Source organism: Sarcophilus harrisii, chromosome 4 (genome assembly GCF_902635505.1).
Source record: "Sarcophilus harrisii chromosome 4, mSarHar1.11, whole genome shotgun sequence".
Taxonomy (NCBI): Eukaryota; Metazoa; Chordata; class Mammalia; order Dasyuromorphia; family Dasyuridae; genus Sarcophilus; species Sarcophilus harrisii.
Window position 1 is genome coordinate 289638003 of NC_045429.1, and position 26689 is coordinate 289664691.

The window sequence follows — 26689 nt, forward strand, 5'->3', positions numbered from 1 at the left end:
TGAAATGAATTGTTGATAATGGATATTAAAAAGGTAAAATGACAGCCTCTGTTTGACAGGGTAGGGGTGGGAGGGGCGGTTTAGGGATCAGAATAGTATTTGAAGGGAATGAGGTTTAAAGAGAATTGGGTGCTTCGGAGGGAAGGGGGAGGACATATGGATTCCTGAAGGTTGGAGGAGTTGGAAGGGGTAGAGGTGTGGGTGGTTCTAAATCCTAAGTAGGAACAGAAACTATGCTGCCTGAAGTGAGGATCATAGGACTTGAATTAAAAGGGACTTTTTAGATCATCTAGTCCAATCCCTTCATTTTATAAATGAAGCCATAAAGGATAGTGACTTTCTAGAGTCATGCAGTAAATAAATGGCAAGTCTTCCAACTCTAAGTCCAGAGCACTTTCCATTACATAAAACCCAAACTATGAAACAGAAATTAGGCCTCTGACCAAGATACAAAACTTTGCTTCATTTACCTATTAAGCTTCATTTTCTACCTAGAGGGGGAAATCCCTTGGGCTAGGTGGGGCAGAGACTTCCTCCTGGCCACCCATAGTACACGAATTAGGTATGGAGCACAGGGAGAATTTTTTTTGGTATAGAATAGAGATAGGATGAGGTGAGGTGAAGTGGGATGGGGGGAATCAAATCAGCAAACAAGCGGACCTAGCAATACACTTGGGAAGATTATCACCTTGTCCAGTGGAGGGAAATTTTGGTTAAGCTATTTCAATGTTGTTTCTTTCTGGTAATCTCATATAAGAACTTTTCTCTGGAAACAGGAAGTCAATCGCTTGCCAAGTTCAGCACAGAGAGTAACAGGACATGTTCTAACACACCCCAGTCCTAGCCATAACCCCACAGCTTGGGCCAGTTTATTGCTTTTAAGTTCTGACCTCCCCCCTCTGCTTGCTATTTACCTTCCCAACCCCAGATTTAAATTTATCCCCACCTAATCTCTTCCCTTGGCCCATAAAAGTTTTCCTCATCACTTAAACAAGGGATTCCATCTAATCATTAAACTCTTTTCTAAGTTTCCCTCCCCCATCTCTAGGCTGCTCCCACCCTCTTCAGTCTGTCCCTCCCCCTTCAGTCCATTTTCCCTGGGTATTGCTGTATGATGTGTCTCTTGGCAGCCAACCTTCCATTGCCTGGGAGACTGAAACCCATTCTTTCTCTTGGAGTTGTGAATGAGGTGGAGGGGGAAGTTTGATCTTGAGGTGATCAGGAGGTCCAATTTTGGGGGCACCTGAGAAATTGGATATTTCCTTTCCTCCTCCCTCTTTTCTCAAGTTCCCTTTTACTTTTCCCTTGCGTAACTTTCTTCCTCCTTTCTATCTCTCCCACTCCTCACCCCCCCCCCCCTCCGTTACCCTCTATTGTGACACACAGCTGCTAGCAGGATCCTCAGGCTAGTCATGTCTCCTTTACTATCTCCCAAGCCCCTCCCTGGGGGTCCAAGCCGAGACCCAGCATTCTTGGTTTCCCTTTGGTTGAGTTGGGGGACAGCTTTAGGGGTAGCAGCCTGTGCAGTGGTACTACTAATTCAGCAAGCAGAGCTCCAGACCCTGAGGGGAGAGGTGGCCCAGCTGAAAGGGAATGGAGGGTCTCACCAGAAGGGAGATAGGCAGCCTTTGCTGATCCTCCACAAGCAGGTGAGTGAGGGGGAAAATGAGGGACATTGGAAAATGGGACTGGGGTAAACTGAATTCCTGTGCAGTTGGCAGTTGGTTAATCTCTGCCTTTTCAGGCCCCATTACAATCTGAACTCCTAACCCTAAAGTGGGATATTAGGGAAGCAGTCTGGTTTGGAAGTCAGGGGAAAATCCAAGTTTTCAGTAAAAGCTTATCAAATGTAGCAGATGCTGGAATACAGCCATTAGGCTGAATATTTGAAGCTAGAAAAGAAGTGTAGCAGATGTGTCTCAGAGAATAGGTTGTTTGGGGGGAGGGGGTGAGGAAGGAGAAATTTAATGGAGCAGGACCCCTGGGATTCAGTTTAATCCTGATTCTTTTACTATAAGCAGGACACTGATGAAATGGAAGCTTTGAAGGATGAGGAAATAACTAGAAGGAAGAGAGAAGTCCTCACCCAAGAACATCAGTACAAGAGTGAGACCTCATGGGGAAGCAACAAAAACCATGGGGACTGGCCCTCAGTTTTAAGGTTGAGGAGGAATGGGACTAGAGTTCAGGGCAAAGAGTAGGTGATACAGCTGAAAGCACCCCTTTTTCTCTCTTAGGAAAACGTTCAGTTTTGCACCTTATTCCCATTAACAGTACCTCCAGAGGTGAGTATCATTTTGGATATGGCTTAAGGAGGCAAGGAAAAATGGAGTCAAGGGGATGGATTCATGGGTCCCCAAGGGGAGTAAAAGCTGTGGGATGGGAAAGTCTTAGAGTTATAGGGAGTTCTTCTAATAGCCACACTACCCCTTACCTCCAGAGGATTCTGATGTGACAGAAATAATGTGGGAGCCAGCACTGACGCATGGTAGAGGTCTGGAACCACAAGGACATGTTGTTGGAGTCCGGGAGACTGGAATGTATCTCCTGTACAGCCAGGTAGCCTCTGAGATACTTTGATTCCATAGCAGGGGTTCTTAACTTTTTGGGGGGTTGTGTACCTCTTTGGCAGTTTGGTGATGCCCCTGAAAGCCTTTCTCAGAATGTTTTAAATATATAATATACATAAGATTACAAAGAAAACCAATTATATTGAAGTAAAAATCTAATTTTCCCTCATCTACATTCATTGATATCCTGAAATCCCTCAGTTTAATAATTTTTGCCATAAAGGAATAAAATGCTATAGACCCCCTCATCCATAGCCTTATAAGGTCATATGTGTGATCCCTTGGGAACAGAGTCAATATATCCCAGTCCCCTGCTCAGATCAGGATACAGAAGACCCTTTTCTACCTCATACCACAACAGAAGTCTATCTCTTTTTTGGCCGATTCAGAAACTACAAGGTACTGCCTTCTTTAATGGCTTTTTTTTTTTTTTTTTCCCTCCCTACTACTCTGATCTGCCAGGTGCTGTTTCATGATGAAACTTTCACCATGGGCCAGGTGGTTTATCGGGAAGGGCAAGGAAGAGAGATCCTATCCCGATGTGTCTGTAGCATGCCCTCCGATCTCCACCAAGCCTATAACAGCTGCTATACTGCAGGTGAGAGGGAAAAGATGAAGGCTCAGAAGAGTGAACTAGGGAAAAACTCCTGAGTCTTAGGAGGGACATAGGGAGAAGAAATGTTCATTATCAGGGAAAAAGATGGGGATATTTGGGATGTTTGATAGAAAAAAAGTAGGAAAAAAAGGGGGGTAAGACAAATAGATATTGAGATGATTTAAAAAGTGATATAGTTTGGAGTAGCTAGGTAGTATAGTGGGATAGAGCACCATCCCTGGAATCAGGACTTGAGTTCAAAATCTGGCCTCAGTTAACACTTAACTGTGTGACCCTGAGCAAGTCATTTAACCCTGATTGCCTGGGGAGGTGATGAGAGGACAAGGGATGGAGAGAACTATGGATTAAAGAGGAGGAAAGTGATAACACATCTGGGTCTTTGAAAGGGATATGTGGTTGTCTGAGGTGTTTTTATGATTTCTCCCCTTCTCAGGTGTGTTCCAGTTATACCAAGGGGACATTTTGAGTCTCACAATTCCTCGGGCAGGAGCTAAACTTGATCTCACTCCCCATGGCACTTTCTTGGGTTTAGTGAAACTCTGAGCTTTGAGAAGAGATTAACATATATATATATATGCTCCAGCCAAAGGATAGACTAGGCAAAGGCCTGGTACTTTAGAACAGAGACTACTTCCTGATTTTGACCTAATTCTCTCCCCTGTCCCTTTTCTTTCTATTCTTCCTTCTTTTCTCCCTACTCCTACAGACAAATTTGGGGCAGAAGTATAAAGGATCTGATCTTCTGGACCCCAATTCTTTACTGCATCTTACTCTCCAACCTATACTGTACTGCTAGAATTCTTCCACAACAGCAGTACCGCCTAGTGGCAAATTGGTGACATTATCCTCTCAGTGTACTGAATTTCACACTGCCTTGTTCCAAAATATTAAATATATTCCTACTCAACCATGTTCCATAACTCCTGACTTCAAGAGTTCATTTTTACACATTTTATGATGCCTCATTTGTTCACCTGATGTACCATTCTCAGGTTTGCTCACTACATACTTCATCATCCTTACTGTAAAAGCATTTAAATAGTCACACCCTTTGGATCTCAGGTTTCTCATCTGTAAAATGAAAGAACCACAAAGCTCTAAATCTGTGATCCCAACATCTATGTACGTGAGATTTTACACTTGGCAACGTCAGAGAATTATAGATTGTAAAGCCAGATTTTACAAATAAGGAAACGAGCCCAAAACATTAGGATGACCCACTCAAGATCACACGTTTCCCTTCCCCGATATCCTTCAATATTACATTCCTTGCTTTGGATACTTCGTTTACAATCTTTCTTGCTCTTCCATCATTATGCTCCATTCCATATCCCTAAGCAGGAGCCTAAAGACCTCATACCCGACAGCAACTCGGTGGACTTCACACCATACCCAAACCTCACCTATCCCCCACAAACAATCCCTGATGAGCTCTCCTTTTCTGTTTGTCCATCACTTGGTCTTAACATGTATCAAATAAAAGTGACTGAGGCAGTCTGCGCCAATGACTTCTCCCAGTGCTCTTCCTCACTCAGCCCCCCAGTCTTCTTCAACCCAACCGTCTTCCCAGCCTAACCCTTAATCACCTTCTAAATCCCACCAGTTTACTTGGCCCTACGAGCCAATCAGTTCCGCTTCTTAACACCCCCACACTACGTTCCATTGATGGTGCCTCGTTGGCTTTGCAAAGTGCTGCTCTCATTCTCACAAGTTTCTCATTCGGTCCCTAGAACCATTCCAGGGCACATTTCTTCAAAACTGGAAAAAAAAAAGATTACAGGTGTCTAGTCCACCGCTTCATTTCCCAGGAGAACTGCTCCGTGCCCCCCCACGGGGAGCCTCTTCCTCTCGTCTTCGTTCGTTCGTTCAGGAAATAAAACACTGACTCGGAATGCCTCGGCTCGGATCGGCCCCCGTTACTCGGGGTTGGGACTCTCCCTACATCTGTGACCGTCCCCACCCCCCCTTGACAATCCTCCCCATTTGGGTCGCCTCCGCCCCTCCCACATGGCCTGGCCCCGAGGTCGGTCCCTGCGCGCTGCCAGGACAGCTCTTCCCTTCGCCCGATCACTTTGAGCTCGGGTTTCGCGGCTGAGGGCGTCCCGGAACGCCCCCCTCCGCCCCCCTCCTCTCCCTGGAAGGGGCGGTCGGGACCGAGTAAGAAGAGTGGGCAGGAGGGAGGGGAGCTATGGAGAAGTGGGCGGACTTCTCGAGGGGCACGCGCAGTCTAGTGCCGGCGTGGGCGGGGACTGCTGCGCAAGGTGCTTATGGGAAGAAGGCGGGACCAGGCCTTGGGCCAGGCGGGGTATCGCTGGAGAAGCGAAGTACTTTTGCGCTTGCGCGCTGGCAGGTAGTGATGTATTAATCAGGCGCCGCTTTAATCCCGGTGGCCCAGGGGCTCGCGGGAGGGGAGGGAGGGGAGGGAAAGGAGGGGAGGGGAGAGGAGAAAAAAGGAGAGGAGAGGAGAGAAGGTGAGGGGAGAAGGAGGTGGGTAGGAAAGAGGAGGAGGAGGAGGGGGAGAAAAGGGGGAAGGAGAACAGGGGAAAGGTAGCGGTGGTGGGAACGAAGGAAGCGGTGGCGGTTGCAAAGCCGAGGAACGTGAGCTCGAGCAGAGGAGGCGAAGCGCTCGGTCCCGTGAGCGACAGGAGGGAGGAAAAGGAGCTGCCGCCGGGATGAGCTGGGGAGACTGAGACGCCTGGGCCCACCTCCCTTTCCCTCCCCGTTACTCTCCCAGCTCCCCTTCCTGCTCCCTCGGTGAGGACCCAGCCGCGAGACCCCTCCCCTCTCAGGACGCTCAGCACTAACCACACCCGCGCTAGAGGGGCTCCTGCCTTTTTCCGGGAGGAGATGTGAGATGGGAGGGCCGAGTGGAGCTCGAGCGTCTGCCCAAAATCGAGCACTGGCGCCCCTTCGCTCTCACCCCCGTAGCCAGAATGAGCTCTCCCCCTCCTTGCCACCACCCTCGTCCTTGCCCCCCGAGAAAGGCTTTCCCCCTTCGGTAGAGCTCTCCAAGCTGAACCTCGCCGCCCCTCCCCCTCCCCCTTTCCTTTAGCCCCAACCCAACACCGCGGACTTTTGGGGATTCCCGATGTCCCGAGAGTGAAGCATTTTCAGGTTTTGATAAAAGGAACTGGGGGAGGGTGGTGGTGATGGCGGCGGCCCGAAACAGTATGGAGCTTGGAGACACAGCACTTGGAGCGGGGAGCATTAGCGGGGATAATGCAAAGTGACGAAGGGCAGGGGTGGGTGCAAGAATGGGGAGGCTTCAGGCTGGTTTTTTTCCCTTATTTGTATTTTATGTGTTTTCTCTTCCCCTCCCCCCCCCATTCTAATTATTTCCTATCTCAGCACCTGATTTCCTTTTTCCAGATTCATTCAGAATTCTCTTTCACTGAAGTAATTTTCGTATTTATTCTAGCACCAACTCCCTTTCCCTTCCCAGAGAGAAGTAATTTTATCTCTTCAAAAGAGTCTCAGAGGTAGAATTTTTCAGCTTGTCATTCCCTCAGAATTCAAGTCCAACTATTAATCATAATCACAGTATGCTTGGAAGACTATACCTTACTGTCATTAAAACAGAGAAACTTGTTCTTTTGGTGAATAGATCCCACACCACCACCCCTGTAACTCCTGTTGCCAGACCTAAGTTTCCTTTGTTTAAAAGGATAGGTTTGGGAGGAGAAAGAATTTAAAAGGTGAAAGTTTGAAGTAGGGAGGTCTTGTGACAGACAGGAGAACTTTTCAAGAGGAAAAATTAGCATTTGCCCATTTCAGTAGGGTGGGATCCATATTTCAAGGAGAAACCAAAGAGGAAAGCTTTTTCAGCAGAGGAGTAGTGGCCTTTAAAGTCACTTATTAAAAAAAATATATTTCCAGTTCACAGTCTGGATAACTAATAATTCAAATGTTGGTGAGAAATCTCACAGCTGAATAGTCTGCCTGTCATGGAGATGTGAAGGACGAATCTTATGTGGAGTTTTGCCTCCCATATGTCTTGCTCTTGATTTTCTTCTAATTTTCTATCTTAGAGAATTATGAGGAAAATACTTTATTGTAAATCTTAAACCACAACTCAAAAATGAGTTGTTATATAGAACAGGACATTTTCTTTTTTGAAAGAAATGTTAGCTGGGAGAGGCAAAGGGCAAGGTACTGATAGCAGAATGCTTAGATAGTGACTTCTTCTTTTTCTTCCTAAAGGTTACTTGAAGATGAAAGAGACCTTCCAAGGGAATCGGCCCTGGAGGCCAGCTAACCCTGGAACATCCCCCATCTTTCCATCTCCCCGTCGAGAGCGCCTTCGTTGGCCTCCCCCTCCCAAACCACTGTTAAAGTCAGGTGGGGGATTTGGGCCAGACACAGGGACTGGGACCACAGTTCCTGCCCATCGACTCCCTACCCCTCGCCCCTCTTTTGATGCTTCAGCCAGTGAAGAGGAGGATGAGGAGGATGAAGAAGAGGAAGAGGAGGAGGAGGTGGTGGCCTGGGGACTTCCCTCAGGCTGGGGCCAGCTAGGAACACCTCAGCATCCCCGTCCTTCCCGTCCTCCACCCCGTAAAGCTTGTTCTCAGCGCCGCCGTCGAGCTATGAGAGCTTTTCGAATGCTGCTGTACTCTAAAAGCTCCTCCTTGACATTCCACTGGAAGCTGTGGGGTCGTCTGAGGGGTCGGCGGCGGGGTCCTCCACACCCTAAGAACCTTCTCCTTCCCCGGGAAGGAGGAGTAGCCCCTCCTACCACATCCCCCAGCTGCAGGCTTGACTCACCAAGGGGACCTCCTCAAGCTGGGCTGGGGCTTTTAGGGGCATTGATGGCTGAAGAAGGGGTTAGGGGATCTCCCACATTGCCCAGTGGGTCATCTCAGGAGGAAGATGGACATGAGTGGACCCAGAGGTCCCCCCAGCCTTTGGAAGTTGATGCAGGTAGGTAGGACAGAAGAGGATTAAGCAGAGCAAGATGTCATGGACTTGAGGTCGGGAAAACCAGAATGCCTGGAATGACCACTGAAAGAAATGTTAGCTGGGAAAGTCAAAGGGCAAGGTGATTCTCAGGGATAGGATATTTGACTTGGGGATGGATGTGTGTGTTGGGGGGAATGGGACATTTATTAAATACTTGATTCTTAGATGAGCAGTGAGACTGGATAACGGGGTCTAGAGGATAGAAATTCTGAATGTCAGCAAAGCAATCAGATGATGAGGAATGCAGTTATACTTGATGTTTTGTCTGGGTCACACTTGGGAATCTGAGGCTATGGCAGAAAGTTAGGCCTGGATTCAATCTTGGTGAAATTGAGGTTATTGGGTTGCTTTCTTGGGAAGGAAATGTGTCCTGGAGTGGACAGAACACCTTTTTGAGGAAGGAAACCAGTTTTGTTTACCCCCTCACCTAAAAGGAATTGTTTTCAGCTCAATCTCTATCACTTTCCTGCCGCTTTCCCCATTTTCTTTTTATTTTCTTTACCTCTTTCTTTCCCAATGGCTATCCATCTTTGCTAATTACTTTTGTTCTTCCATCTTGTAACTTCTTGGTTTTTTTTTTTTTTACTTTAGTCCAACTTCTTTCCCTATTGCTGTTTACCCCAATCTTATCTTGCCGAAATTTTCTCTTTACTATGTAGGTCTCCTTCCATGCTCTCTTCCTAATGGCTTTGGGGGAACATCTGGACTGGATGGGGAGCTGGGTCTGGCACCTCCCGATGCTAGCATCCTTATCAGTAATGTATGCAGTATTGGAGACCGGACTGCCCAAGAACTGTTCCAAGGAGCTGAATTAGGAGCTGCCGAGGAGCAGGAGCATCCAGGAGAAAAGGCTGGACAGCATAGCCCCCTTGGGGAGGAGCATGTAACATGTGTACAGAGTAAGGAGATGCCTGGTACCCTTGGGTTCAGAACAAAAGTTTTCTTCCGAGTTGTAGTGTTTTGCATTTGTTTTCAAATTGGAGTGGAGAGGCCCAATTCACTTAGTCCCTTCTCCCCTTTCCTAGGCATCCTAGATGAATTCCTTCAGACCTATGGCAGCCTCATCCCTCTTAGCACAGATGAAGTGGTAGAGAAACTGGAAGATATTTTCCAGCAAGAGTTCTCCACACCTTCTAGGTGAGCCTCAGCATATGCCCTTTACTAGATTACTAACTAGAATTTAATTTTATTGATTTATTTTACTAACTAGAATTTTAATGCTTCCAAATTAAGTAGCTGTGTTTTTAGATAAGTACTGGAAGAGGGGAAAACTATTTTTGCCCATGAGGAGGAAACCAAAGACTGGGAAGGGGGGAGGGGGCTTGATGTCTAAATCTCAGGGAACTAGGGATGGGATACTTGGTAATAAAACCTTCAGACAATGTTGAAAGGGAGATGTGGAAGGGGAGGGAAGAGACAGTGGTTTAGGAGAGATCTTGTGTTGTCTGGCTCTTTTCTACCTGTCTCATTCTTCTTGTGTCACCAATTCTTGGACCTTACCAGAAAAGGGTTAGTTCAGCAGCTGATCCAGTCATACCAGCGTATGCCAGGCAATGCTATGGTGAGAGGCTTTCGTGTGGCTTATAAGCGGCATGTGCTGACCATGGATGACCTGGGGACCTTGTACGGGCAGAACTGGCTTAATGACCAGGTGAGGGATAGAGTTGGGTGAGGATCTGGGGTAGGATACATGGATCTTATTTAGGTACAGATTGGACCAGGTGATCTCTGAGTTTCATTCTATCCATGAGATTTTGTGATCTCTGAGGGTAGGAAAGTCTGGAAATAGGATACCTGGGTTCTTTGGATAGAATCTTCTCTAGAAAAAGGGGAGAGGGCAAGTTGAGTAGTCTTGTCTCTGTAAGTGGGAGGAGGGACAGTGTTTCTAGGGCTTTTTAAAAAAAAAAAAATTCTCTTCTAAAGTAATTTTCTTCTTTAATCTTATTTCCTAAAGGTGATGAATATGTATGGAGACCTAGTAATGGACACTGTCCCAGAGAAGGTAGGATGGACCAAATGTCTCAGGCTCTAAGATGAGCCTGGAGTTGGATTGGACAAAAATTGAAAAAAGGGGAGTGATTGTAGAACTTTTAAATAGTTGTAGAAGAACATTTCAATTAGGGATGAGGAATGGGGCAATTCTATTTTTTTTAGCAGGCAAAAAACATCTTTAGAAGGGCTTCCTTAGAAAAACTGTAGATTTAAGACAAGATGAGACCTTAAAAGGTAGCAACATGGTACAGTGGATAGAGTAGATAAGATAGTGAGCCTAGGGTCAGGAAGACTTGAGTTCAAATATAGTTTCTCCCATTTACTAGCTGTGTGACCCTGAGCAAGTGACTTTATCCTGTTTGCCTAATTTCCTCATCTGTGAAATGATCTGATTTCGTGTGATCTGGAGATGGAAATAGGAACTGACCTTTTTGTAATAGTCTAATGGGAGGTGGTTTCCCCCATACTTAGACTATTCTCTGTACAAATCTCTGAGAAGAGGTTTATTTCAATACTGCTGATCCAAAGGCAAGATGTCTGGTCTGAGTGAAGCTGGTGGGAATTAGAGTCCTGATTCCCTGAAGAAAAGACAGGAAGTGGTAGATAACTGATGAAGTCCATACTTAACAGGCCTAATTAGGGAATAACTAACACCTCCCTGCCAATATACCTCCCATCTAACTCAACCCTATCATCCTTACCATTTGCAGCCTTTTAAGAATTTCTTAAATTGAAAGCTGAGTTCCTACCAGAAGCCACTTGGAAAAGGAGGGGACTAGAAGAAATTGTAGCTCCAGGAACTATAGAGTGGGTGAAGATTAGATATCCTGAGGGGAATAGGGGCTTGTGGGAAAACAGGGATCAAAGGTGGACTTTTAGGTATCTTGGAATTGAGAAGGTGAAAACTGGTGTTCTTTCCCTTTGAATGTCCATCCATGAAGACGCCTTCTCCCTTCTTCATCCCCTTCCCCCAATCTCTTACAGATTTTCCTCCTACTCCATTGGTTTTCCCATACTCCATTACTCCTCCTGCTGGCAGTTGCCCTTCCACATTTGCCCTGGAGAATAATAACCAATAATGACACTGATCTGTGTTTATGTAGCACTTTAAAGTTTGCAAATTGCTTTACATATGATAATCTTATTTAATCCTGATGTCAGCTCTAGATTGGTGCTGTTATTAGACACATTTTATTGAGGGGTCTGAGGATGAGAGAATTTAAATCATTTAGGATCACACAGCTAGTAAAGTATGTGAGGTAGGATTTGAAGTGGGATCTTCCTAAATCCAAGTCTATTACTCTACCCTATGCCAAGTAGAAACTCTTTCAGTTTTCCTTCAATAATTATATTCTCTACATGGAGTTTACCTTATAATTAAAAAGGGGTAAAGGTCCTTTGCTCCTTGTATTTGTATAGGAGCAACTGGAGGTATTTGAAGCTCAGGTGGGCTAGAAGAGCTTCAGAAAAAGTGAGATGGACTAAAGATGGTGTGCATAGCAGTTAACACCAGGGTCTTTCCAGTTGGCAGCAGGTGGTCTAATTATAAGAGCTTCTTTCAGAGAGAATAGGAGAGAGGAAAGAAAGAAGATATACTTTAGCTCAAAATTCCTTCTGCCCTGCTTCGTGGGCAAACAGGAGTAAATGGACTGCCAGCAGAAGACTCCCTTATTCTTCCTCTCTGTTAAGGAGCCAGTGACCAGGAGGCTGTGTTAAAAGAGGCCAACCACCTGTCCTTTCTTTCCAAGGACCAGGAAGGATGATCCTGCTATAGGCTCTAGAATATATGGTATGGGCAAAGGAGGAGGAGACTGGCATTGGAAGGGAATTAGAGGTAAAGCTGTCCAAGTCTGGGAGAAGGGAAGTCTCCAGATGTCTGTTCTGAAAACCTCATAAATCTTTTATTTTGGGGGGAAGACAGCAAAATATAGTGGAAAAAAGTGAACAGAACTATTGACCTTTGAGGTCCGAACAGCTAGGACTTAAAATTAAAACCCTATCTTCCCTATCCCTAGTTGTGTGAATCTGGGTAAGTCATTTAACTTCTCTGAAGCATAGATTGTTCATATATAAAATGGGGGAAATGCCTGAAATATTTAACTCACAATTTTATTTTTATATGTATGTAATGCTTCAAATGTAGCGTTTTTTGAAGGACATCAACTCTATATTATGAAGGTTCCTTAGTAGGGAGAATGATTCCTTTTTTATTAGATATTGGCCTCTTTATTTCTTTGTACCTTGGTCTTTGAAACAATTGAGGATGTTCCCATACTCCTCACTCCTCATTTTCTGACATAAGGAGAAATTGAGGAAAGAAAAAAAGGGGAGAGAATTATTATCACTTCTTTTCTTTCTCTACTTAAAGTATGGGATAAGATTTAGGATTAGAGATCCTGACTCCAGTTTCCCAAAGATTTAAAGAGTGGCCAACAGACAGGGATACCAAAGAAGGGGCAGGAAAGTTTCATTGCTGAGGGACCAATTGCCTAGATTCTTGAGGGGAGTAAGTAATGTTTGATAGATCAGGTATTAGGGACCTAAGTATTTCAGGTAACTCTTAACGGCTCTTGTGTCATTTCGACAGGTTCATTTCTTCAACAGTTTTTTCTATGACAAACTCCGTACCAAGGGTTATGATGGAGTAAAAAGGTGGACCAAAAATGTGAGTTTCAGAATCATTCTCTTCCCTGTACCAGTAATATTCTTTATCTTTTAAGGAGTAATTCTGTTTCTCATCCCTTCCTTCCATTTTTTCACTTTCTTCTGATCTTTCCCCAAAAATTCCCTGCCAAAGATATAATCCATGGTTAACAGAATGGTTCTCGACATCTACATTCATCACTACAAAACTCAAAATTCTGAATGGGGGGATGGGGAGAGGAAATTGTGTGCAGATGAGACCTAGCTCAGAAGGATCCAAGCATTCAACTCATTCCTTTTTAACCTAGATGTTTAGGTCCTTAAAGCCATGGGACATGCAGCTTGCACTTCTTCCAAATTTCTTTCTAAAGCGCAGGTGTCTCCTTCCCCCAAAATTCTTAGCTCACCTTTCATTTATTTTTCCCAGGTGGATATCTTCAATAAGGAACTCCTACTGATCCCTATCCACTTGGAAGTACACTGGTCACTCATTTCTGTGGATGTGAGGCAGCGGACCATCACTTATTTTGACTCACAGCGTACCCTCAACCGAAGATGTCCCAAGGTGAGGAATTGAAGTGGTGAGGTAAAAGTGACATGAGCTTAATACTAAGGGATATAACCTCTAGTTATTGATAATGAGAAATTGAAAGATTTGATGTTAGTCAAAAGGAGTATTATATTAGTGTTTCTTTTTTTTCTTTTTTTTTTTTTTTTTAAATATATGATACTATGTGACTACTGTTAAAAAATCTTATGACCAGGGAACTATATGGCAAAGTAGATAGAGCACCAGCCCTGAAATCTGGAGTTGAAATTTGGCCTCAGACACTTAATATTTACTAGTTTTGTCATTTAATCCCAATTGCCTCAAAAAGGAAAAAAAATGACCTCAGCATCAGTTTCCACATCTGAAAATTGGAGATAATAATACCCATGGTTTTTAGAGCGTTATTTTCTTTTTCTTTTTTTTTTTCTTTTTTCTTTTTTCTTTTTTGCTGAGGTGTCAGACCAGATTTTTGCTTAAGTGTCTGAGATCAGATTTGAACTCTGGTTCTCCTGACTTCAGGGCTGGTGCTCTATCCACTGTGCCACCTGGCTGCCCCTAGAGGATTATTTTCAACATGATATGAGATAATGTAATTAAAGTGTTTTAGAACCTTAAATTATTATATAACTGTTGGCTAATATTCTTCCTACCAATTCAGCATATTGCTAAGTACCTACAGGCTGAGGCAATAAAGAAGGATCGATTAGATTTCCACCAGGGATGGAAGGGTTATTTCAAAATGGTGAGTAAATCAGTTATAGTACTTGAATTTGTGGGCGGAAAGAGTTTATATATTCAAAAGCTTCCAGGCATCGTTGATGTATTCTTTTTCTTCCTACCAGAATGTGGCCAGACAAAATAATGACAGTGACTGTGGTGCCTTTGTATTGCAGGTGAGCCAGTAGCTAGACCGTATTACTATCTTCTCCCCTGGATTCTGTCATTTCAAACATGAGGAATGACATCAGGCCTTCTCTGAGTATCACTACCACCTTATAAATCCCAAAAGGGCTTTGTTCATTCAGCCTTTTCTTTGTGGCTTTCTAGCCTCTTATATTGGGATTCCGAATATTGACTAGATCTAGTCCTCATATTGTTGAACTCAGAAAAGACCTCTAATTGACTACAACAATTATCCTCTTAAGAATTTTCTCACTATTAACTTTGTTGCCCTCATTGTCCCTTTTTTACTTCATACCCAGTATTGCAAGTACCTGGCCCTGTCTCAGCCCTTCAGCTTCACACAGCAAGACATGCCCAAACTTCGTCGGCAGATCTACAAAGAACTGTGTCACTGCAAACTCACTGTGTGAGCCTTGGATGCCAGGCCCCCAATCCTATGTGAAGGCTGAAGAACATCTTTACCCTCTCTGACCTCCAAAAACCTATTCCTTTTTCTCCCTAGACCCAGTGACTTTCTCATATATTTGTTTTTTTTTTCATATTTAAATGTTTCCCTTGGTTTCTGGTTTTTTTTTTTTTTTAATCCCTATTGATTTGTGGGGGGGGGGGGTAGGATTGGCACTGAGAACCCCTTTTCCTTTCTCTATCCTGAAGGGAGTGTGGTAAGGTGTTAATGAGCACTTCCCTTTCCATATTTATGGAACTTGGTGGAAGTTTTTTTTGTATGGGGATGGGTGGGGGTGGGAGGGTCAGGGTAGTGGGTTAAGGGATTCCTGTATGCCATGCCATCAAATTTTGCCTGTTTGTTTATCTACATATATATATATAGATAGATAGATAGGGGTGTGTGTGTGTGTGTGTGTGTGTGTGTGTGTGTGTGTAAATATATATGTATGTATATAAACAGTCAGTGATCCTACTGTGGTCAATAAAGGATCCTTTGCAGATTGTGTATGGTGGATATCTTGCTAGATGCAGGTTGAAGATCAAATGATCTTTGTTCTATTCCTTCCCAAAGTGGGATGCAGAGGGATATGGTCATTGTCAGATTGTGCCTGGGAATTATAGGTAATGTTTCTCTAAAGGTAACAATGATTTGTCTTCTTCCCTTTTACCTAATTGAGGGGAGTTTTTAAGGCAGATTTCAGAGGTCTGTTTTGACATGTAACTTTCCTGATAACCAATTCAAAACTCGGGACAAAGATGTCAACTTCAAAGGAATTTGGAGAACTAGAATGGGGGGGGAGGGGTCAGTTTAAGGCAGGTTTAAGGAAGAAAGTTCCCTTTTAAAGAAGAGGGAACAGAACTCTCGAGGGGATTAGCGGAATGCCTGAGTTTTCAATCTTTTCTATAGCCTCTTTAAGTTTATTTAAGGGGGTGTAGGCTTCTTATGGCCGTTGCTGCTGTTGTGTAATTTTTTTTAAACACAACCAGTTGCAAATTATTTGTTGGGGGGTGGGGTGTTCAGAAATGGGATGGAACGGTGACTTATTTTTTAAAAATTTTCAAGTTTTGAGGGAGTTGCTGATGGAAAAGTTATGAGCCGGGTAATTAGTTCTCGGGCTCATGTACTTGTGCTTTGATGAAGCAAGACGACTACCGAAATACAGTAACTACCCTGAAAGCCGGAAGTCTCGGGAACCTAAGAGTCAACCTGTTCTCACGTGATGGTGGACGTAGGCACGTGATCAGGACACATCGCCGCCACACGTGGGGGGCAAGATGGCCGTCCAGCCTCGAGGCTCATCTCCTAAACGTCATTTCCGAATGAATGAGAAGAGCGGTATTCCTGGCCAATGAAGGCGTGGGGCGGGTCTCTAGTCTGATGTACATCGAAGTAGGCCAATGGAAGCTACGCAGCGCGGTGTCCGTGGGTCCGCGTCACGGCGCGTTGCTGGGTGGCGGCAGGCGGGGCCCGGGCCACGGAGCCAATGCGATGGCTGGGGCGGGGTTGGGTGCTCTATAAGTTGTCGAGAGGCGGATCCTCCGCCCTAGTTCCCAGGATCATGTCTGCGAGTCAGGATTCCCGGTAAGTAAAAACAGTTCCAGCGGCTTTAGGGTTCAATGGTCTTACCCTGTACTGTTCGAAAACTTCGCGGGGGCGGAGCCGGCGTCAACCATCTCTGGCCCATTGAGGTGGAGGGAGGGGAAGACTGCTAGACGATACCATTTTGTGAATAGGGAGAAGCGTGCGACCCTACCCCTGGGGATCACCCTGGGGTCGGGAGAAGAGAGCCACAAACCCTTGCTCAGTACCGGGGGGAGGAGAGTGAAGCGAGGGTTAATTGCGGTGGTAGACGCTGGTCTGGGGAGAAGCGAAGTAGAACCTGGGAGAGAAGTAAGTGAGGAAAAAATCTGTGGAGGAGTCGGCCTGGTAAAACCCGTGTGGGGTGCGATTCAGATTGCTTGTCTGGGCGGAATATTCCGAGCGGGTCTTTTCTGGGCTCTGGGGAATTCGGGTGAAACCATTCTGAGTGTGTGTGGGGGGGTCAAGTCTTGTAGACTACTTAAACTCAGGAGACATGGCCTCCGATCCGATAATTTTCCCGAATTTCAGGATCAATATTAAAAATGGAGGGGCAGTTGTAGAGGGAGTTTGTCCCTTGTCCAGTGCCTGGCGGGCGGATCCCCCTTGTCCCCTTTGAGAGGGGAATGGTGAACTGCGGAGGAGCTGTTCCACTTTTCTACGGGGACCGGATTGGGGTGTGGGCAGGCGACACCATTTTTCGAAAAGGGGTCCCAGGATGTGGCCCATCCCTCCCAGCATTACCAGGGGAGAGAAATGAATGCTGGGTGGTTTGGATTCGATAATTTTGGTTATGGAATAAAAGGGGATAAACATGTGCTACTTTTAAATTCTTGATCCATTCTGTACCTTCCCCCCTCCCATTTCTTAAGGGTTGTGCAATTCCCCCCTCCCCCCCTTACCCAGCTTGGCTTCATTGTGCGCGAGGCCGCTATTGCCCGAGGCCTCCCACATCCGGGCACACGGCGAGGCGAGATGGAGGGGAGGAGGGGTCTGGGCGAATTCGAGTTGGAAGGAGGGGTAGCAACTAGGAGGGAAGAATGTGGGCGTCATGACGTGGAAAGATAGGGCGGGACTTCCTACACGTACTCCTGCGAGGGGAGTCAGGCTCTGGGCACGTGGACTAGGCCGTGTGCAGAGGCTGCCCTTCCCAGCCACATCCGGGCGATCTAGAGGTTGGGGGAGGGGGGTTCGAACGCTGCACTTTTTCCCCCTTACCCAATTTCTCTCCCAAAAGAAAACGGGATGGGGTGGGGTACCATTTCATTAGGACTTGGGAACTTTGAGCAGGGAAGTGATTGCTTGGGAAAGATCTTTAGAATTTTGTTCTCTTTAGGGTAAAATGAGCTGGTAGACTGTATGTGTGGAGAGGAGCTTAACCTCCCTACCCGAAGGGCTATTTGGGAGGAGCTGGCTGACCCCTACCCATCCAGGGATAAGACATCTTTGGAAGGGTCCTAAGGAATGTGATCCAGAATGCTTTTCTTTCATTTCCAGATCCAGAGACAATGGCCCTGATGGAATGGACCCTGATGGTGTCATCGAGGTGATAGGATTGTTTACCTACTTTGTTTTGTCAGCTATTTAAAGCTTAAGAAGTCATTAAACCTCTTTTAAGCATTGGGGCATTGTGGGCATGGTTTTGCTTATCTCTCCTTTATAAAATCACTCAAAACTCATCTTTTGATCTAGGGCTTTCTCTTCCCTCTGTTCCTCCAAATGAGATTTTAAGAAGTTGAGCAGCTTTACTGAAGTTTAAACTCCATTTGTAATTTTCTTAGTATAGGAAACTATTCCTGACTGACATGTTTCTTGAATTACTCTCTTGATTTCTCTTCTTGATTTCTCTTATACAGAGTAACTGGAATGAGATTGTGGATAGTTTTGATGACATGAACCTCTCAGAATCTCTTCTTCGTGGTATATATGCCTATGGTTTTGAGAAGCCATCTGCTATTCAGCAACGGGCAATTCTTCCTTGTATCAAGGGTAAGATGTTTTCCTTTGTTATTTGCTTGTATAGTGGATCTGTTTTGAATGTTACTAAACCGATTACATTCATCTTTCCTTTAACAAGTTTTGTAATAGCTTTAGACCCACTCATTGTTCTCTCCCCCTCTTCCCCAGTTTGAGTTAATTCTCTCTTTGTAGCCTCTAGTCATGTCCATTTCTACATCCTGTTCTTCCAGGTTATGATGTGATTGCTCAAGCCCAATCCGGGACCGGGAAGACTGCTACCTTTGCCATTTCCATTTTGCAACAGATTGAACTGGACTTAAAGGCCACACAGGCCTTGGTGTTGGCACCCACCAGAGAACTAGCTCAACAGGTAAGATTTCTGAGTATGGTCCTATACTGCCCTGGGGAAAAAATTGATCCTATGTAAGTTTTAAAAAAAGGGGGGGGGGGAGGACTAAAGATGTAGAAATTTAAGATGTTGGTTGGATATCCTGGTTATCTCAGGTGTACTTTCTTCTCACAATTTAAACTGACCCCCATAATTAAAGGCACCTTTTTCCTGCTGTAAACCCAGCAACCAACGCCTCCAATTGCCTGACTCAGAAGAGAATTAGCATCCTGGGTGGAGCATGGTAGTCTGGCTGGACAGGTTTAATGGCCATTTCATGGCCAGCCATGCACAACTCCCACCACACCCCTGACACTGGGTAGAGAGACACCTCTCTGGTGGTGTTCTTCTCATATCAGTCAGGGGCATAATAGCAGTCCAAGTTCATCCCAGCTTGATGCTTTGTTTGGTAGCCATAGCTGGTTCATGCCCTGGGCACATAATTGTCCACTCATCTTGGGAGGGAAGAGTTCTGGTTTCTGTTAATTTCATTAACTTGCTTTAGAACCAGTGAGATAACATAAATAACTTGAGCAATGTTTGGGTATGGTTGCAATCAAAAGGAAACCAACATGAGTCCAATTCTCATGTGCCACTAGACCTATTAATTCTGGAGACTGACAAACTGAAACTTAGCACTATAATTCATTAATGCGTTGAAGCTATTTTAAACCCACTTTATTGGGAAGGGATAGAATACAAAGATATCGTGGACTATGAAGTGTTTTTTTGTTTTTGTTTTTGGACTAAGATCCAAAAGGTAGTGATGGCACTAGGAGACTACATGGGTGCCTCATGCCATGCCTGCATTGGAGGAACAAATGTTCGAGCTGAGGTTCAGAAGTTGCAGATGGAAGCTCCCCACATCATTGTGGGCACTCCAGGCCGTGTTTTTGACATGCTTAACAGGCGATACTTATGTGAGTACTATTTGTGCCCAGGTCTTTACATTTGCTCTATGATGATTCCCCATGCGTGTCATCTGAGTGCAGTTTCCCTGTTCTCCCAGGTGTTTGAGCGTGTTTTGCCCTCAAGTTTCTGGGCTGGCAGAGGTCTCTGTGCACATGATCATACTTTAATTCTGAGAGCATCTTGTATTAAATTGTTCCTTAGTAAGATAGTAGTGTGTAGAAGAGGACAGTTTCTGAAACTTTTTCTTCCTCTCCCACCTCCCCCATTTTTAATGCAGCTCCTAAATACATCAAGATGTTTGTTCTGGATGAAGCAGATGAAATGTTGAGTCGTGGTTTTAAGGACCAGATCTATGATATATTTCAGAAGCTCAGTGGCAATACTCAGGTATGATGCTTTTAGTCAGTTAAATGTTTCCTGTGAAACGGGAAGTTCAGAGGTCAGCAAATCCGGCCATTTAGTTTTCTTTAACCTCATGTTACAAGTATGATAAACTTGATTTTGATTGCCTCAAGTTTGGCTATTTCAGGAAAGGAGATGAGTCCTAATTTTGTAATATATCCATTGAAGCTTTTAATAGATTGTACATAAATGGGGGCTGGGGAAGGGGAATGGTGGTAAATTATATGAAATAGAGTAAGAAGGATTGATGGATCTTGATTATTTAAAAGGAATACAGAACTCATGTAAATTCTTAAATTATGCTTTTTCTCCCTCCCAAGGTGGTTCTCCTGTCAGCCACCATGCCCTCAGATGTGCTAGAAGTGACCAAGAAGTTTATGAGGGATCCTATCAGGATTCTAGTCAAGAAGGAGGAGTTGACATTGGAAGGCATTCGTCAGTTTTACATAAATGTGGAACGAGAGGTGGGACCCAGTTGAGAAAGGTGGTGTTGTAGCCAGGGGAGGGAAGTATTCTGTCGAGATTCTGGAACACTGGCCCTGACTGGTTTCTTCCTCCAAAGGAGTGGAAGCTAGATACCTTGTGTGATCTGTATGAAACGCTGACTATTACCCAAGCTGTTATCTTCATCAATACCCGCCGAAAGGTGGATTGGCTCACTGAGAAAATGCATGCCCGTGACTTTACTGTCTCTGCAATGGTGAGTTTCTAAGTATTGCCTTTTAATATCACTTCCACTGGACTTTGAGAGCTGATTTTTTGATGTATGCAGGTTCTGCAATTGTTTCCATTTCTGGGAGTCTGAGGGCTGCCACAGGGGGAAAACTGAGTGAGACACTGAAATCAGGACCTGACCAGGGATGCAGAAGGGAGGGGGTATGTGAGATTTTGCTCCCTTCCTTTACAGTTCTCAACCAGCTTTACCCTTGGGAAGGACAACTGCTTGTCTACCATTCTATTCTGTCCCAGTAACAGAAACTTAAGAGCTCAGTAGGACGAGCTGCTGCTTATATAGCCAGCTGCATGGATGGAATGGAATGAATGGTGGACTAGCAGTCTACATAATAATAAACTTGGCTTTTGTGCCCACAGAAAAATCTCACCTTTGTCTCCCCACAGTTTCATTCCTGTCCTGAGCACATAATTGGTTATAACCCCTGTGACAGCTCTTAGGACCCCTAAAGACTCCCCCACAAATGAAACAATCAGATCCCACTACATACTTGTCCAGTATTCTTTTTTAGTAGTTACCTTGTTCTATTTTCCTACCTGACTTCCTATTCTCTCCCCAGCATGGAGACATGGACCAAAAAGAACGTGATGTAATCATGAGGGAGTTTCGCTCAGGTTCCAGTCGGGTGCTTATTACCACTGACCTATTGGTGAGCAATTAGGAAAATTTCAACATGGTTCTCAATTAATCCTAAGGGTACTTTTGTCCATTTCCTCAAGACTGGAATCTCTTTATGGTGAAGGGAAGTGTTAAATGTTTACAAGCTAAGCCTTACAAGTCAAAAAAAGGTTCTTGTTCTCAATCCAATCTACAATCTTAGTAGAGCACTGAATTAATACTTTTTAACTCATTTGATAAAAAATGCATCTGTAAAATGAGGTGATACTACTTGGAACATAATTTTGACCTGTTTTTTCCTCTAGGCTAGAGGCATTGATGTTCAGCAAGTATCTTTGGTTATTAATTATGACCTTCCTACCAATCGGGAGAATTATATTCATAGGTAAGCAGGGTAGAGAACTGTCCCATTTTCTTTATGGTTCTTGTGAATTTGTTTTCAAACTCTAAATTGTGAGGTTTTTCAGCCTGCCATAATTTGTAATCTTATAAATTTTCTCACCCCCAGAATTGGCCGTGGTGGGCGTTTTGGTCGTAAAGGAGTGGCTATCAACATGGTGACAGAGGAAGACAAGAGGATTCTTCGAGACATTGAGACCTTCTATAACACCTCCATTGAAGAGATGCCTCTCAATGTGGCTGACCTCATCTGAGGGCCTTCCCCACCTGATTTCACCCAGGGCCCTGCTCTCTGGGTTGGGGGGAGGGGGAGCTGGATGGGAGGGGGGAACAAGGGATGGACACCTTTGTCATTTTTTCCTTTTTTTTTTTTTTTTTTTTTTTTTTTTTTTTTGACTTTGAATAAATGTCAATTTTTGAGGCAAAAGGAACTGTGAACCTTTAGACACCCTTTTCTTTTGGGGCAGGTTTATGCCCTTGGCGCCGTCACCTCCCCCAATTGATTCCTTATTCCAGAACACTAATCCAACCCTTTCACTGTTTCAAAGCCAGTCTGTCCCCCATTCCCAACAGCCAAATAATTCTTCCCCCCGCTTCCACCAAAAGGTAGTTGAGAGGCCATGACTGGTCACTCTACCGCCCCCACACACACACCTGTTCCTGGACAAATTTGGGGGATCCACCCATGCCCCCTTGAGGCTGAAATCACTCTCTGGGTTGGCTCCCCTCCCCAGATAAAGGAAGCAGGGGAGAGAAAGTAGTCATTTTTACATTGTTTTTGTATAGTATTTATTGATTCAGGAGAGAAAACACAAAAGTTCTGAATAAAATTACTTGGAAACTGCCTGTTTGGGCTTCTGATTTTTTTTATCTACCCCTTTCCTCAACCCATTTTCTAGGTAGGGTTCACTGGAGTCCCATAACCAGGGTAATACATATATTTCTTAATCTAGGTATAAGATGACCTGTCTCCATATCACTGAGTCCTAATTGCTCTCTAGTATGTGTCCCACTTAGAAAATGGGGGAAAATCATAAAAAGTATTGAAAGGAACTTGGGGGGTGGGGGTATAAAATGCAAAAAGGGAGGGGGAGGTGTCCTCCCCCATCCATTTGGGTAGCCCTGTCCTTATCTTCCTAAGCCACATCTGTTTCCTTCAAGCCTAATTCCCCACCCATAATCATAAGACTGGCCTTTATTTCTCTGTTCCTCCAGCCATTAATGCCACCCCCATACATCCCTTCAGCTTCCTCTTAGTCCAAAAGGAACCTCATGACAACATTGGTTGAGGCAAATTGAGGATTGAGAAATTCTTGACTCAGCACTGAGTCTGGTGAGCCTGAGGTGCCTGAATCAGAACGGGGGTGGAGGGTTAGTTACTAGGAAGTAAGTTTCATATTTCCCTTAAAAGACAAGACAGTAGAGTGAATCAACTCTTTGGTGCAGAGAAGAGAGAACTTCAGAGGAAGATACTCATCGGCAATCCTGCTTTAACATGAGACTATCTGTGTTACTTTCCAGTATTTTGCTGGGGTTGCTGGCAGGTATGGGGGGGAAGGGTGGGATGGTTTGGGATGCTATGGCATATTGTATTTCTATTCTCTCAGGGCTGATAGGCCCTTAACTCAAAGTTTCCTCAAAGATCAGGGGGCAGTGGGTGAATGTCCCCATAAGAAGGCTGTTACACTGGTGCCATCGTTCACGGTGACAACCATAGTCACAGAGAAGAGTACCACCAGACCTGCAACCACAAGCCATGGGAGGACAACCACAACCGACAGGATCACCACAATTGCCACTACCCCCGACAGTAACAGAACTGCCACCAGTCCTCCAGCTACAAGTGAAGGAACAGCTATTACTCGTGTAACTACGAGCCCCAGAAACGCCTCAACCATCAGCCCGTCACAGTCAGTGCCAGTCTCCCCTTTCCCCAAACCCACGTCTGGCCCCAGTGGGACTGTTGGAGACTACTTTGGGGCCAATGGTTCCCAGCTCTGTGTTCGCCTCCGGGCTCAGATCCAGATGAGGGTCCTGTACCAGAGTCATGATGGAGAAAAGGTCAGATCTATAGGAAGGGGACAATCATCTGATAAGGCGGGGATTGGATGAGGGGGAACCAAGGAGAAGGCAGAGGAAGAAGGGAAAAAACAGAAGGGGAAGATGATAGAAAGCAGTAAATCGACAGCATTTTGTTTTCCCTCTTCAGCTTTGGGGCATTTTTATCCTGAACCCCAACAGAACAGTTGCTCAGGGAGGCTGTGAGGGAAATCGTTCCAGCTTAAATCTATCTTTTCCTGAGGGAAAGCTCATCTTTGGCTTTAAGCAGGTACAGTTTTAACGGTCAAATGATAACCCTTTCTTTGATCCTTTCTCCATGACATATTTAAATTTATCATTGATCTTTCTAGGACTCAATCATGAAAAGTGTCTATTTGAGCTATTTGGCAACAGAGTTTAATGTGTCCTTCCCCTCTGCAATTCGTGAGTACTCCCACATGCTAACTATTTACTGAGAGGAAATGGATGGAGGGGGAAAAAAAGTCTATTAGGTTACTGATCTCTCACACTCTTTAAAAAATCAGGGTGGACATTCTCAGCAGAGAATTCATCACTCCAGGATCTCCAGGCACCACTGGGTTATAGCTTCTGTTGTAGAAATAGAAGTATAGCCCTCTCCCCAGAGATCCACCTCGACTTGCTAGCTCTGCAGCTACAGGCAGCTCAGCTTCTCCCAAATGGGGCCTTTGGCTTAGGTAAGATGCCACCCTGTTCATATCTTTCACCTACCACCCACTTCATCACTTTAATCCAATTAAACATTAGGGCCTATTGTGTATAAGGAAGTATCTTTTCCAGGGAAGTAACTTCTTCCCCTTCTCTGATGTCTTCCTTTCCCAAATGCCTTCCCACTCTACTGGATTAGAAATGCATATTCACGGTCCCACCAAAGATGTCCTCCTTATGCAGGCATCTGTTCTTAATATACACATTTAGGCATTGGAAGGTAACAAAATAGAAAAGACTTAGATTTGAATTCTAATTGGTTGTGTAATTAACCTTTCTGGGCCTCGGTTCTTCAAAATGAGCTAGTTGGACAAGTTCTAAGATCCCCTTCACCTGAAAAACCCATGAATAATAACCCTTCCCTCTCCCTCCATTCTGAGTTTAAGCACTAGAAGATTTACCACATGTTAGGGAGTGGATTCCAAGACCCTTTCCATCAATTCCTTTTCCCCCCTCTATAACCTACTCCTGGGTACCTTACTGTTCACATTACCTCTCCCTTTTTTTCTCCCTAGCCTTCTCCTGCTCTGCTGAGTTCAACATCCTAGTGCCTCTTGTGGTGGGTCTCGTCCTTCTCACTTTGCTCATCCTTGTGCTTAGTGCCTTCTGTGTTTCCCGAAGACGCCCACCAGCCTACCAGCCTCTCTGAAAACTTGTGATTCCCTTATTCTCTTCATGCTGGTGGGGATATTCTTATTCCACTCTCACCTCAACCGTACTTCAGCTATCACTCTTTTTTCCATTTTCTCTACCTTATCAGTTCTAGGATTGAGCTTCAATTCCCCTCTATCTGGTAGTGTCTTTTTTTTTTTTTTTGGGGGGGGGGAGGTGTCTCAAAAGACAAAAGGAGTAATTGGGTAATAAGAGTTTTTATTGGATTTGACAGAAGTATCTTCATAGGATCATATGAAAAATATGCATTTTCCTTAGCTTGTCCACTTTGCAGTGATTAAAGATCACAACTGCTTTGCCTTATGTCTGGTTCTTTGTTGCTAATGTACTTTCAAGAAGTATGATCAGTGGAAAGAGGGATGTGTATGTGTGTGTTCCCTGATGCCTGACACAGTACATCACACATCTTTGCCTTCCCCCCTTTTTCCTTTGGGGCTGAGCAGTTTTAGGCCCCCTGAATCTTTTCCTTGGCACATCCCTTACCTTGGTCCCAAACAGTGCAGAAAGCAGGTGTTTGTGACTATGGATAAGGAGCATATAAACAATGTTTTACTTTTCATCAGCTCCATCATTGGCTTTGGAGCCAACAGAAGATTGCCAATCATTACATCAGAGCTTGCTTGTATTCCCTCTTATATTGTTGCCATTGCCATTACCAAATGGGAGAAAAAGCTACCCTGACTTACCTTGAGAGGCTCTTGGGAACAGTAAATCTCTAGTCTGAACTGCCTGCTAAGGCCAGGCTCCCAAACCCCTAGCATCAGTTGTAGAATGGTACCCTGCATCCATTTCTAGATCTGGATCAATTAAAAATATCAGATTTTATTTGTAATCATAATCAGGTACTTCTCTGGGGATATAGAACCCATGACTCCCGATAATGTGATAATGCCTTACTTGGACAAGAGTAACATGGGAGGGAGTCCAGCAATCCCGCCACTGTCTCCTTACACATCACAATGTCCTTCGAATAGAAGACACTAAAGAGCTGCTAGAGAGCCTTATATTTGCAATAGCAATAGTACTTCCACAAAAAGGCTCTGCACGTTCAGGCTTCTGTTAATACACTGCCAAATATGGTCTTACTGGACAGTTTGGATGACCTCTCCCAGGTGGGCCCGGGAGTACTTTACCCCCCAGAAACCCCAGGAAAAAGCCTTGGCCCATAGGGGCTCGGATGTGGGAAAGGACTTTCATGAGAGTGGAAGAGCTTGATGAGGAATAATCCATAAACATAAAGATGCAAGATGACTGCCAGCAATAGGCTGTACAGTGACTTAACTAGAAGAAAGTCACGTCTCTGAGCTCTGGGGTTCTAAGGATAATAACCTTGTGGGAGGATAATTCCATTAAAATCTTTTCCCACTATGTGGGCAAGGCTATTTATTGCCAGGGCCCTGGAAAAATCACAGGAGGGACAAGTATAAGGCCTAGTACACCAGGACCACCTCTTTGAGGAGGGGTTCTGGTCATTTGGGAGGCTCTGGTTTAAAAAAATTGGGAAAGTATTTGGGCTTTTCACTCCAGGCCTCTGAGACAAAGAATCAGATTGGGAGGAAA

The 26689-nt window shown here is 44.7% G+C and overlaps 4 protein-coding genes and 2 non-coding genes across 11 annotated transcripts; all 6 read left to right on the forward strand.

Moving 5' to 3' along the window:
- The first annotated feature begins 74 nt into the window (after positions 1-74).
- Positions 75-4106, forward strand: TNFSF13 (TNF superfamily member 13). The gene is made up of 6 exons (XM_031965439.1): positions 75-1649; positions 2022-2106; positions 2238-2285; positions 2441-2559; positions 3033-3168; positions 3620-4106. The coding sequence occupies exons 1-6, from the start codon at positions 1413-1415 to the stop codon at positions 3727-3729; spliced, it is 735 nt and encodes a 244-aa protein (XP_031821299.1). The 5' UTR covers positions 75-1412; the 3' UTR covers positions 3730-4106.
- Positions 4107-5425: 1319 nt separating this feature from the next.
- SENP3 (SUMO specific peptidase 3) lies at positions 5426-15180 on the forward strand. 6 transcript variants are annotated; one of them, XM_023502732.2, is made up of 12 exons: positions 5681-5940; positions 6605-6665; positions 7387-8106; positions 8805-9044; positions 9171-9282; positions 9649-9796; positions 10100-10147; positions 12725-12802; positions 13208-13345; positions 13989-14072; positions 14173-14223; positions 14533-15180. In XM_023502732.2, exons 3-12 carry the CDS (start codon positions 7398-7400, stop codon positions 14641-14643), a joined length of 1719 nt encoding a protein of 572 aa, XP_023358500.1. In that variant the 5' UTR covers positions 5681-5940; positions 6605-6665; positions 7387-7397; the 3' UTR covers positions 14644-15180. The 6 variants fall into 6 exon arrangements, with proteins under 6 accessions (XP_031821297.1, XP_012404197.1, XP_031821298.1 ...); XM_031965437.1 differs by lacking the exons at positions 5681-5940; positions 6605-6665 and adding an exon at positions 5426-5536; XM_012548743.3 differs by lacking the exons at positions 5681-5940; positions 6605-6665 and adding an exon at positions 5556-5657.
- A 983-nt stretch (positions 15181-16163) lies between these two features.
- Positions 16164-22516, forward strand: EIF4A1 (eukaryotic translation initiation factor 4A1). Its single transcript, XM_003768741.4, has 11 exons — positions 16164-16262; positions 17757-17805; positions 18116-18248; positions 18449-18588; positions 19358-19526; positions 19796-19905; positions 20241-20384; positions 20483-20620; positions 21213-21302; positions 21577-21656; positions 21780-22516. Exons 1-11 carry the CDS (start codon positions 16165-16167, stop codon positions 21922-21924), a joined length of 1296 nt encoding a protein of 431 aa, XP_003768789.2. The 5' UTR covers position 16164; the 3' UTR covers positions 21925-22516.
- LOC111720581 lies at positions 18911-19049 on the forward strand. The gene has a single exon (XR_002770210.1). It is a non-coding gene; the product is annotated as a small nucleolar RNA SNORA48 (small nucleolar RNA).
- On the forward strand, positions 19560-19695 carry LOC111720583. Its single transcript, XR_002770212.1, has one exon. It is a non-coding gene; the product is annotated as a small nucleolar RNA SNORD10 (small nucleolar RNA).
- A 360-nt stretch (positions 22517-22876) lies between the features above and the next one.
- CD68 (CD68 molecule) lies at positions 22877-25432 on the forward strand. The gene is made up of 6 exons (XM_003768765.4): positions 22877-23214; positions 23313-23731; positions 23880-23999; positions 24082-24154; positions 24256-24426; positions 24973-25432. Exons 1-6 carry the CDS (start codon positions 23166-23168, stop codon positions 25104-25106), a joined length of 966 nt encoding a protein of 321 aa, XP_003768813.1. The 5' UTR covers positions 22877-23165; the 3' UTR covers positions 25107-25432.
- Positions 25433-26689: the final 1257 nt, after the last annotated feature.